Below are 12,931 nucleotides of genomic sequence, written 5' to 3' on the forward strand. Positions count from 1 at the left end.
TGTATACCCCTGTTGCTTTATCACAATTCAATCATGAAGGATTTCCTAGGAAAGAAAGTCTGCCGTTGTCACCTCATTATAATCATGATTTCTTGATAGCAGTCCACCACTGTGCTGTGCTTGCATAAGTGTCATCCTTTGAGGACGTCTGTGCACAGGATATCATTGATATTGTTCCTTCATTACTAGAAATTAGGTAGGTGCAGGAAGGCAGAGGGATTGAGTATATAGGAAACACACAATTTTTTAACAGCAAAAGACAGCAGGAGTACCCAGTAATAGAGACTTGGTAAGTAAAATTTTGTAACGATGCAGCCACAAGAGAGAAAGTAATCTAATGCTAGTTAGCAATAAAAAGATAGCTGATATACAAGACAATTTGAATGAGTCTCAAAGGAACTATGCCAAATGACAAAAGCTAAATACCAGTCCCAAAGGACTATATAATGTATTTCACAAGTATAACATCCTTTCAGTGACAATACTGTACAAACAGAAAACAGAATGATGGTTGCTTAGAATCAGAAATGCAGAAGGGGTCTATTCAAACCTACAAGTGATGAAACTGTATAACAGCTGTACCATATGCTTAAAGCCATGAAAAGAATACTAATATAGTTGAAACCATTTCTTAAAAGCTTTCAGAAAACACCCTTTATAATAAAATGTTACCTTTGGAAAATTAAAGAGAGACAACAGAGAAATTTATTTATGAACTGAATGATCACTAAGGAAGACTGTTAAAGGAATACAACAAGGTAGGACACAAAGGCCATCAGCAAAATCAATACTTAAAGCCAACCCACAAAATTTTCTTTTTTAAAAAAAATTTATTTATTTTTATTTTATGTGCATTGATGTTTTGCCTGCATGTATGTCTGTGTGAGGGTGTAAGATCGTGGGAGCTACAAACAGTTACAAGCTGCCAGTATGGGCACTGGGAATTGAACCCAGGTCCTTTGGAAGACCAGTCAATGCTCTTTACAGCTGAGTCATCTCTCCAGCCCACAAATTATTCTTAAAAAGAAACAAACAAACAAACAAACTTTTAATGCCAGTTACAGGTGGAACAGTGGGAATCTGAGGAGGACAGATGGCAGTAATTTTAATATAGACATTTTTGATCTTTTTCAATTTTATACCACGTGAATGTAACAACATATTCACAAAAACACCATGACTTTGTTTGAATATGTAATACTTTGTTCGTGACTGTAGTCTGACAATTCCATTCTGGCATGACTCCTGCCCTTGCTGGGGATCTAATCAACTTTTGCTCAAGCCTCTCAAGTCTCCATGTCCTGAAGACAGCAGCTACCACCTTCCACCTCCCCACACCCTGGGCTACTTCACACAGCTCAGTTTGATCTACAGCAGGTGACTGCACATAGGGTGGCAGCACTACCTTCACGACAGTTCCAAACCCTGAGGTTCAAAAGTGTGAGAGAATAAGTTAAGAAGAAATTTACTACTGATTTGTAATTTTTAGTATTGGCAGGTACTATGATAGCAGCAGCGTGTACTATCCTGATTTAACCCTTAAACAACTCTGAGGTATGCTTTTACTATGATTCATTATGTTACCAGGTGTTTGCTATTTTAATTTCTACAGATGAGGAAAATGGCGCTCAGACAGGTTAAAGAGTCATTTGAAGTCACACACGTTCTCAGAGCGGAACTGTACTTTGGATTACAATCTGTCAATATAATAACAAGAAATCATTCTCCTTCTCTGATTAGCCAGACACTTCAGTTAAAATTCTAAAATCCACCTGCAACAGCTATGTGGTCTGTTTGTACCTGAGGTTCTGTTGCTCTTACAATCCTGGCAATTAAGCCAGGCCCCAGATCCCATTAACAAGTAAGTACCTGTAACTTGCAGTTATCAGGGTGAAACAACACAAACCAAGGACACCTAAGTAGAAAACTAAGTCAGTCCAATTACAAATGCAGAGCTCAACTCTGGACGGGATGGTGTTTGCTTGACTGGCTCTTTCTGCCACAAGTGAAATAAACTTTTCAGCCAGAAAATTTAATAAATTTTCTAGATTATTCACTAATATCTGAACCAAAAGCAAATGTTAGAAACTGTATGGGTCTAAATTAAATTTTACGGGCTGAGAATATAGCTTGGTTGGTTAAACACTTGTCCATCACACATAAGGCTCTGGGACCGATCCCCACCATTCCAGGGTAAGAGAAGGAAAGTAAAACGACCAGCTGCTGTTTACTGCTAGTATTTTATGATTGCTTCAAGAATCTACTATAATATTAGAAATATTCCAATTTAACCTTAAATAAATGATTCTCAAATGAGAAATTCTATATCTCATTTACCAAGTTCCTTGTAGAGAAGTTTTCAAGTAGACCTGAATTCCTGAAATGAAAAATGTTACAGATGGCTTAAAATATCTGAAAGATTTCCTACCATGAGATTACTTTGTATTAAGATACAAGAAACCAAGATGCACTAAAATAAAACTAATAAATGCAAAAGCATACCCAACCACTTTCTGAAATAAGAAAAACAGCATATTAATAAAGCTGAAAAATACTAGCAAACGCATGAATGCTAGGTTTGGTACTATAATTTGATTTATCTTACTAAAAAATGTTTACCCATCCCAAAATTTCCCAAAATACCACTGGTGGAGTTTCTATTTGGTTGCTTCTGGTAGTAATGAAAGCTTAAGGATTTCTTTTTTTTTTAAAAAAAAAAAATATTTATTTATTTATTATGTATACAATATTCTGTCTGTGTGTATGCCTGAAGGCCAGAAGAGGGCACCAGGCTTCATTACAGATGGTTGTGAGCCACCACGTGGTTGCTGGGAATTGAACTCAGGACCTTTGGAAGAACAGGCAATGCTCTTAACCGTTGAGCCATCTCTCCAGCCCCGCTTAAGGATTTCTTAACAGTTTCCTATTGGCCTAGCAGAATCAAATATTAAGAGGTATCTCTCTTACTGCTTTCTGGCTCCTATCCTTTCATGATTCTCTTTACATAGAAGTTATTTGTTATAGCTGGTTCCTGAACCAGGCGGCTCCACGTTCCCTGATGGCTGCACTAATTCTCCCTTCAGCTCCTGCTAGGACAAGACAGGATGCACTGCTTACAAGGTCTGTGATTTACGGACACATTCATTTCACGGGTGTTTCAAATGTTACAGAAAGGTTAAGAGTAACTGAAGAATAAAGAGGCTTGCTTTCTTCTCAAGCAGGGAACAAACTTTACAAGTCTTGCTTTGGTGAGAAAAGACCAGGTGTGGGGAGAGGTGGGAAAAGGGTCTGCTCTAAAAAGTGGCAAATAAGTCTGTACAAACAACAATTCTATTTGATTATCTTGTCCACTATCTTTTATCCAGTATAACAAAGGTAGCTGATACACATCAGTATGTAGACATGTTATAGGCCTTAGCCACCAAGATAGCTTATTAAACACTAAAAACAGTGGAAATTATTTAATGAAGCAAATTATACATTCAGTATTAACTTGTTAATGAACCCGGTTCTTTTACACTTAAACATTCAGAATTTCAAGAAAGGTATTAAAGTACCGAAAGTTGTTGAGGTTTCCATTGGTGCCTTTAGTCTCATAAAGCCACTACTGAACCCAAAGTGATACTTCTAAACCATAATGAAATGTTTATTACCTCTTGACATAGTATTTAATGTCGGTCAAAAAACGAGATTTCCAAACACGACACAATGCTGAGGTCTTCAGTGAACATGTTCACAAGTTGTTGAACTAGCTTACAAACTAGAAGCGGTTTTTGAAGAAGAAAGTTCATCTCTATCTTCCTTCATGATAGAAATGACTTTTTAATTTTCAGACTAAAGAAAGGGAAAAAAAGCCCCATTTCTATATTTAAAGAAGAATGCTATCTGGGTTTTAGCTCTGCTTCTGGTTCTGGTTGGGATTATCCATAAGAGATGAAAGTCTATGTAGAAGACCAAGCTTTCTAATAATGAGCAATCTGGCAAGAACCTGAAAAGCTAGCAGGTTCAAAGGTTGCTTGCCAGAGAGCTGTGCACTTCCATGTATCCTCCTCGATTCTGACTTAAAAAGCAACAATTCAAGTTCAAAGTAAGGCAACGGCTTGAGTTCTGTGGCACACAGCAGTTCTGTTCACCTGTATTCAAAACCAGCCAAAGAAAAACAAAACAAAAAGCAAACATAAAGTAGCACAAAGAGGAAAAATAAAGAGATAACAACTTATCACTCCTTCTCTCCCTATAGAAAAATGTCACAGAAGAGACATGCCCCAGGGAACTGATGGATATTTAGACTTGATCTCTGCCAGTCTTTAAGACATGAAGAAAAACAAATCAGCTATAAAGCAAAGCCGAATGTTTTGATTATTACTGAACCTCGAGTTTTACAATGCGCTACAAACAGCTGTGCTAATTATTCAACGGTAAAGAGGTTGGGGGTGTTCAGCAAGCAGGTAACCAGGACACTGCACTTAAATAGCAATAAAAACAAATTTAAGAAAATAAGAGAAAAGGGCCCATGCTGTACAGCCCATGAATCTCATTGGCTTTATCGTGAAAGTTTATTGTTTTTAATCCTAGTACAATCAGCTACCAGTTACATACAGTAAAAAACAAAACCAGCCACAAAGCAATGATGATAGTCTGTGACAGTGTACAGTGGAGGAAATACTCTGCTGGATCCTCTAGAGGATCCCCACCTGACTTCAACAGTTAAGCTAACCCTCCCTCCCCAAATTAGTTAAGAAAAATCCATATCTTGCTTGGGTACAGCAAGATTCTAAAACTTCTTGGGGATACTGGATAACTTTTAAAAACGAAAGTGGTAGAAACAAAACAAAATTGAAACGTGGAAACACAAGAAGCTTCATGAGGCCTTGGCTTCAGGTCACCTCCAAACGAACCACCTGGAAAGAAAAGAAAGCAAGGTCACTCCAGGAATGGTGACAGAAGAGCCAGTAGACTCCAGTACCCATTCTAGCACAGCTTCACCCTCCCCAACAACAGAGGATCCAAGTTTTTCTTAAGTATTTTACAAGGCTTACAAAAAACCTGCTTTTTTCTAACATTCTTTATTGCAAATGTTAGTGCTAGTACATACTTACTTGTTCAGAACTAGAACAATGACTTTTAGTAAAGCATGCTGTCCTCAATACTTTTGAAGTAACCACACAACAGGCTATTTATGTGGCTGGGTACCCTTACCTTAGAGGAATAATGCTCCAGTCAAAAACTAAGTCTCATATATATTTGGTTCGATTGAGGGCTTTTTCAGCCAGGTGACCACTTTCATCTGTGATCTTCTCCCAATCAGTCTGTCCGACCACAAAACCTATGGCCCTTTTCCTATCTGCATCCTTCTTTTCTTCTAAGTCTGCCCATCTCACCTAAAGAGAAAAAAGCATTAGTATGGGTTGTTTGAAAGAAGGGAGGGAACCCCAAAGGTGCCCTCTTTGGATAATTTAGTGGATAGATTAACAGAATTAAAATTACAAGTAAAAAAACTCTGCAAAATGATGTTCTTAAAATACCTCCGTGTGATGCTCGCCTATTTCAAACCTTTCTCCAACTATATGACCAATCCTACCACTAAAGCCCTCCTGCTCTGCACTGTCAGCTCCATGGCATTTGTCGTCAGCACCAAAGGCATTTTACATGAACAACACACTGTTTCCTCGTTCTCACTTTAGAGCTCTGAGCCCTGTCTAGCATCAGTCTAGACATCCTTCCCCACTTTATCTTTTGATTAACCATTGCTTCTCCAGGCTTATCTGGAGCTTAACATACCTATTTTTAAATTTTCATATTGCAAGATGACTATTTATAGAAACATATACTATATATAAACTTTAAACAACTTAAGCTCTAACTTTGTACAATAACTATTTCTTGAAATTTAATCAGGGAAAAAACCAGGGGGCTAGTTTTCGTTCATAAGAAACCAGAGACTACTGCTTCAAATGTTATTATGGCAAGATTTCAACTTCAGGAATATTCCCTCTTGGTATGTTTTCAAAAAAAGATAGATTTGTGAGTTCTTAAAATACATGCACACATCGCACATTCTGTTAATAGCAAAAATATTTAAGAAAAGATTACAATACTGCTACTTTTACTGTACACACAGTACCGAAGCATATACTATAGTTTGATATGCTATATTTCAAATATAGTTTGTGATTTCTTATGTCCCAAATATAGAGCACTGGAATTCTGTGCTCTTTACACTGGTCATGGAAATGCATTATTGCTTTAAGATACACTGACTTACCTTTTTAACATTTGCAAGACTGACTAAAATGTCTAGGCTTCTAACATCTGGTCAGAGAGAAGATATAGAGTAATAGCAGGGAAAACTGGTTAACACTTGAGCCTTTAAAAAAAAAATGATCTATGTATTTTTATTTTAAGTGCACTGATGTTTTGTCTGCATGTATGTCTGTGTAAGGATTTTGGATGCCCTGGAGCTAGAGTTAAACAGACAGTTGTGAGCTGCCATTTCAGTGCTGGGAATTGAACCCAAGTCCTCTGGAAGAGCAGTCAGTGCTCTTGACTGTTGAACCATCTCTCCAGCCTCCCCACACACTTTATTCATCTTTATTTCCACTTTTGCTGTGCATGTATACACAAGTGTGGTATATGTGCATATATGTGCACTGGTGTACACATACCTGTGAGTGTGGAGGCTAGCAGCTGATCTCTGGTGTCTTCCTCTATTGCTCTTTTGCTCTCCACCTTATATATTGAGGTAGAATCTCAGACTTGTACCGAGACATCTGAGAGTCTAACTCCATTAGCAGTTAGCCAGCTTGCTCTGGGATTCCTTGTCTCCATATGCTGAGATTACAGGCAGACCATCACATTCACCTGACTTCTGATCTGGGGATCTAAATTCCGGTCCTCACACTTGTATGGAAAACACTTTATCTACTAAGCCATCTCTCTAGTCCCACACTTGATTTAGAACTTAAACAGTTTATTCTTGAGTCAAATATGAGTGACCATGGCCTGGGAATACAGATCATGGCTGCAACAAATAACGTACCCAATGTGGGAGCAATTGCATCAGGCTTTTTCAGGCACAGAACAAAAGTAAAGAATAAATTTTTCAGATATAATGGTGAAAATGAACAAATATGGCTTTCTACTCCTCCTTGGCAACTTCAAACATCCATCAAGATGTTTATCTTTTGTGTGTGTGTGTGTTACTGGAGACTGAACCCAGGACCCTGTACATGTTAGGTAAGTCTCTTACTATTGAGCTTTATGCCCCAAAAATATGTACTATGGGTATTCATACTTACTTTTAGTTCCATTTAGGATCAAGTGTACACATTTTATGACAATGTTACTATCGTTAAGGATGGATGAGCAGACATTCAGTGGCCACTGAATAAAGAAAAGGTTAACTCAGATCACAGTAAATTTAAATGCCCAGAGCATTCTCAGTAGTCAAGTATAGAGCAATTGTATCCAACTATTTAAAAAAAATTCTTTTAAAGATTTATTTTCTAGGTGATTGGAGAGATGGCTCAGAGGTTAAGAGCACTGACTGCTCTTCCAGAGATCCTGAGTTCAATTCCCAGCAACCACAGGCTCACAGCCATCTGTGATGAGATCTGGTGCCCTCTTCTGGCCTGCAGGCATCCATGCAAACAGGACGCTCTATACATAATAAATAAATATTTTTTAAAAAAGATTTATTTTTTTATCCTATGCATAAGTGTTTTGCCTACATATATGTATGTGCACCTCATGCGTGCAATATCCCTGGCTAGACGAGGGCATCAGATTTCCTGGAATTGGAATCCAGACAGTTCTAAGTCATCATGTGGATGCTAAGAACCCAACCTGGGTCCTCTTCTAGAGCAGCAATTGCTCTTAACTGCTGAGACTCTAAAACTTTAAAACGTAGATAAAATGTAATTTTCACTCATTAAAAAATTATATCTAGGGGAGGGCAGATGGGATGGTGTATGGGAGGGAAAACTGCTGTTGCGGTGTATTTACTTACCTATTATCATTTTTTAAAATAAAACACTGATTTTAGTGGCCACAGAGATGGTTATACTGGCTAGTTTTTGGTTGCTGTTTGTCATTTTGACACAACTAGAATCATTTGGAAAGAGGGACCTCAACTGAGAAAATGACCCCATCAGACTGGTCTATCAGCAACTCTGTGAAGCATTTTCCTCACTGATATGACAGTGATGTAGCCTTGGGCAGGTCATCCTGAGATGTGTAAGAAAGCAGGCTGAGCAACCCATGTAGATCAAGGCAATAAGCAGCTTCGTCTAGTTTTTGCTTTCGTCTCTAGGTTTCTGCCTTGAGTTTCTGTACTGACTTGACCTCAGTGGAGTGTGACCTGAGAGTTTTAAGAGGAAAGTTCCTGCCCTTTCTTCCCTAAGCTGCATTTGTTGATAGTGTTTTATCACAGCAGCAGAAATACTAGGACAGTGCATAAAAGTGTCTGCCACCAAGTCTACCCATCTGCACGTGGTCCTGGAGCCCATGGAAAGGCGGAAGAACAGAACCAAGTCCACAAACTTGTTCTCTGATCTACACACACACACACACACACACACACACACACACACACACAAAGACATAAAATAAAAAATAAAACACTGATTTAGCATAAATAACTGATTTTTTATTTTATTTTTTGTTTGTTTTTTGAGACAGGGTTTCACTGTAGTTTTAGAGCCTGTCCTGGAACTAGCTCTTGTAGACCAGGCTGGCCTTGAACTCCCAGAGATCCGCCTGCATCTGCCTCCTGAGTGCTGGGATTAAAGGTGTGCGCCACTACCACCCGGCTACGACTGATTTTTTAAAAAATCTTTTTATTGTTGGGCTTGGTATATTTCTGGGTTTGAGGCCATTTGGTCTACAGAGTGAGTCCCAGGACAGAGAGGGCTACACAGAGAAACCTTGTCTTGAAAAGCTGAAACCAACTGGACAGTGGTGGAGCAAGCTTTTAATCCCAGCTCTCAGGAGGCAGAGGCAGGTGAATCTGTGAGTCCAGCCTAGTCTACAAAGCAAGTTCCAGGACAGCCACGGTAGTTAAACAGAGAAACCCTATTTTAGTAAACTAAAATAGAAAGAAAATAGAAACTAAAAAAGAAAAGCAAGCAAACAAACAAACAAAAAACACACACACAAAAAAATCAAACCAAATCAAACCAAACCAACAAAAGAAAAGCCAAAAATACTTATCATTATTATCAGTGCTTGTGTGAAAGCACACATGCACTCACTGGCATGCACATGCCACGGCATGTATGTGGGGGTCAGGAGACAACTTTACGCATTTTCTCATTCTACTTTTTTGGTGGATCCTAGGGATCAAACCCAGGTCATCAGGCTTGTCCACTGGGCAGCAGGAATCTTTACCTCTGAGCTGTCCTGCTGGCCAATGACTATGATTTTTTTGTTTCCCGGCTTTGGTTTTTTGAGTTAGGGTTTCTCTGTGTAGCCCTGGCTGTTCTGGAACTCATTCTGTAGACCAAGCTGGCCTTGAACTCCGCTTGCTTCTGCCTCCTGAGTGCTAAGATTAAAGGTGTGCACAACCACAGCTTGGCAATGACTACAATTTCTAAAGAAAACTTAATACTTAAAAACTACTGTATTTCACGTCCATCTCTAATGAAACGTAATCTCTTAAAGTTGGTTATTTATTATTAGGCATTCACAGACCCTATACATTCAAGTATCAGAATGAATAAATGGCTATGAAAATACTAAAAACAAATTATAAGGCAGAAAAACAACTTCGGCCAGAAATGGTTTCTTAAATGTCCAACTTCCTTCTAATTTTCCTAAAGGTACTTTTGAGATTTACACCACCATGTCTTTTTCTGGGAAGGAGGGGACATTTAAATGTTAAAAAACAAAAAAATTAGAAAAGAAAATCATACAGGAAAATCTTGACTAACACTCAAAGGTTTGAGGTACATGTGCTTCATCCATTGCCATTCAAACATTTCTAAGAAAGTAAAATTACTTCAAGATCAATCAATTTCTCTTTAAAGTTGTACTAAACACTGACTCTTTCTAGTTTATGTGTGAGGAAATACAGTTTCTTTTAAGAATAGAAATCATAAATAGTTATTTTTGAAATTTTATTCATCTATTTATTATACTGGGGATGGAACCCAGAACCTGATATACAAGGCAAGTTCTTAACCACTGAGTTACACCCCAGCAAAAATGGCAATTTAAAGCCTAGTCACTGGGGACATTTCTAATGGGACCTGTTCTACAGAACCACCTTTTGAAGACAGTCATAGTTATGTGAGTAAAAATAGAGAGAAACAGTTCTCATTCATTGTCACCGGAACTGTAACTCACAAGTCCCATTCCAAGGAGAGCCACTCCTACTGTTCTTTGTGTTTTCTGAGACTGGGTCTCTGCAACCCAGGCTGGCCTCTAATCATAGACAATCTTCCTGCCTTTATTCAGTCCAAGGTGATGAGATTGCAGGGATCCACCACCATGCTTAGCTTGAGCCAATTAAACTTTGGTTGCCTCAGTCTTAAAAGTTCTTGCACGTGGCTGGGCATAGGTGAAAGGCCATTAATGGGATTTCCCTTTCCCATCCCCTCAAACTACACAGACAAAGTGGGTTTACTGTATGTCTGCAGTATTTGAACTTTTTTGGTTTCCCAAGACATAGCTAACCTGGAACTCACTATGTAGACCAGGTAGCCTCAAGCTCACTTAAATTCACTTGTTTCTTCCTTTTTAGTGACGGAATTAAAGGCATATCATTATACCTTGCTTGTCTGCAGTGTATCAATGAGTTCTGAAATGGGGATTCTTTTTTTTTTAAGATTTATTTATTATGTATACAATGTTCTGTCTGTCTGTATGCTTGCTGGCCAGATGAGGACATGAGATCTCATTACAGATGGCTGTGAGTCACCATGTGGTCGCTGGGAATTGAACTTAGGACCCCTGGAAGAGCAGTCAGTGCTTTTAACCTCTGAGCTATTTCTCCATTCCTGAAATGGGGATTCTTTGAAATGAAAGACACCATGATGATAATCTAACATTTTTATTCTCTCATACTAAAATATTGTCTTAATATTCAAGCACTAAGAAAATTAATTTAAAAGAAATACAAAGAGGGTTTAGAGAGAAACTCGGAAGTTAAGAGCACTTGCTGCTCTTGCAGAGGACCCAGATTTGATCTTGCAAGTATAAGGCAGCTTATACGTTATCTATAACTCCATTTCCAGGAGATTCAATATTCCTCCTAGTCCCTGCAGGTACCAGACATGCATATGATATATATAACATACATGTGGGTTAACAATCATACCAATAAAATAAAAATAAATAAACTTTCAAAGTGTGCCTGTAATTGTAGCATTTTCTGTTTTTACTGGGAGCTCGACACTGAACTTGGGTCCTTAGATTTGCATGACAAACACTTTATGGACAGCCATTTTCCATCTCCAACTTTCTTCTAAAAACCAACTGCTATTTAGATGAGTCTTCAAGTTTCAGTAAGTCTCTTACCCTCTTCTTCCCGGGCTCGGAAGCACGCGTTTCATAGTCATCAGGGAGCTGCAGGTAATCCTCCATTCTGCTGGCAATCGCCTCCCAGTCACGTTTCCGTTTAGTGCCAGTCCTCAAGCCGTCCAACTTGTCTGAGGGACAAACACAGAGCCAAAGCATTAAGAGTGTGTGGATTCGCATACAGCACACAAAGGAAAAGGAGGGCTAGATTGTTTCCAGAAGGCACATCCACATTTTTCAATGCAGCACCATTTTCAGATCCAAACTATCTTCTTGTCTAAGAAAATTTCAAATTTTATGTGATTCCCACAGTCTGCTTGGTATTTGTACCGGGTAATATTTATATTTTGATGGTTTTAGCAATAAATACGGCTAAGGCAAGAAAAGACTCTTCCCACCCTCAGAAAAAATCACACTTCAGCTCTAATGTTCTAAAAAAAACATAACAAAACAAACAACAAAAACAAAGTGTTAATACTGCTCAGTTGATCTACAAAGATGTGTGATATTGTACCATAAGAAAATCAGACAACAGCAAGATCATGTGTAAGGATGTGTTTTTGATTATGATTTTGGATAAGAGCACTCATGAGTTAATATTTATGAGTAAGGTGACTATATGAGACCCCCTCTTTCTTTGAGTATACTGTAAAGTACTGCTGACCACTTTGTACTTTGAGTATACTGTAAAGTACTGTTGACTCACCATGCTAAGGATTGATGTGAGTCAAAGTGACCAAATCTGGTATTTTGTTCTTAATCTTAAATTTGAAAAGAGTTGACCTCCCAATACCTCATTATTATCAAATAAACAACACATTTAGAAATTATGAAATATCAGATTAGGTATCTTAAATAACACATAATGAAAATGTGTCTTTTTTATTTGTTGTTAATATTGATTTTGAATATAGATGTGGAATATTATGAGTTATGTATATTTGAGCTACAGTGAAGCACTTGCATCCCCTGAAGTTATCTAAACACACTATTGTTAACGGGGGCTAATAAATGAAAGTTTAACTGCTTCAGAAACACATAATGAACAACTCCAGAAAGAACGCAGAATTTGTACACTAGAAATCTTTAAGGCACCGAGCTGGAAAAAATTTTATATGAAACGTGTATTGGAAGCAGGGGCAAGTAGGGAGAAGTTATGCTTTCTAATGTACAAACTCCACACCCAGGTAACTGTATACAAATTTTAAAAAGCCATAAAGATTTTGCATAATTGGTAAAAGGTTTAGTTCCCATACCCTTCCCTCAGAAAAGCAATTATCATTGAAAATCAGTAATGTGAATGACAATAGTTTACAAAACTTAAGAAAATTGTTCCATCTTGTTTCAACAAAATTTCCCTGAGAAGGGCTGCACAGAACCAATCATCTACCTCTTCTGTTGATAAAATGCTGTA

General features: G+C 38.1%; 1 protein-coding gene across 5 annotated transcripts in view; it reads right to left on the reverse strand.

Moving 5' to 3' along the window:
* Positions 1 to 4,537: 4,537 nt before the first annotated feature.
* Positions 4,538 to 12,931, reverse strand: part of Ylpm1 (YLP motif containing 1) — a 75,108-nt gene continuing 66,714 nt past the window's right edge. For 4 of the 5 annotated variants that reach the window (XM_048449195.3, XM_048449194.3, XM_048449197.3 and 1 more), the window contains 3 exons: positions 11,518 to 11,648; positions 5,200 to 5,381; positions 4,538 to 4,901 (listed from right to left, as the gene is read on the reverse strand). In XM_048449195.3, the coding sequence (XP_048305152.3) occupies positions 5,235 to 5,381; positions 11,518 to 11,648 (278 nt within the window). In that variant the 3' untranslated portion in view covers positions 4,538 to 4,901; positions 5,200 to 5,234. Of the gene's footprint in view, positions 4,902 to 5,199; positions 5,382 to 11,517; positions 11,649 to 12,931 lie in introns of those variants that run through there. The other variant, XR_015004388.2, reaches the window with a different exon arrangement.

The sequence above is a fragment of the Myodes glareolus genome, chromosome 11 (genome assembly GCF_982192425.1).
Source record: "Myodes glareolus chromosome 11, mMyoGla1.1, whole genome shotgun sequence".
Taxonomy (NCBI): domain Eukaryota; kingdom Metazoa; phylum Chordata; class Mammalia; order Rodentia; family Cricetidae; genus Myodes; species Myodes glareolus.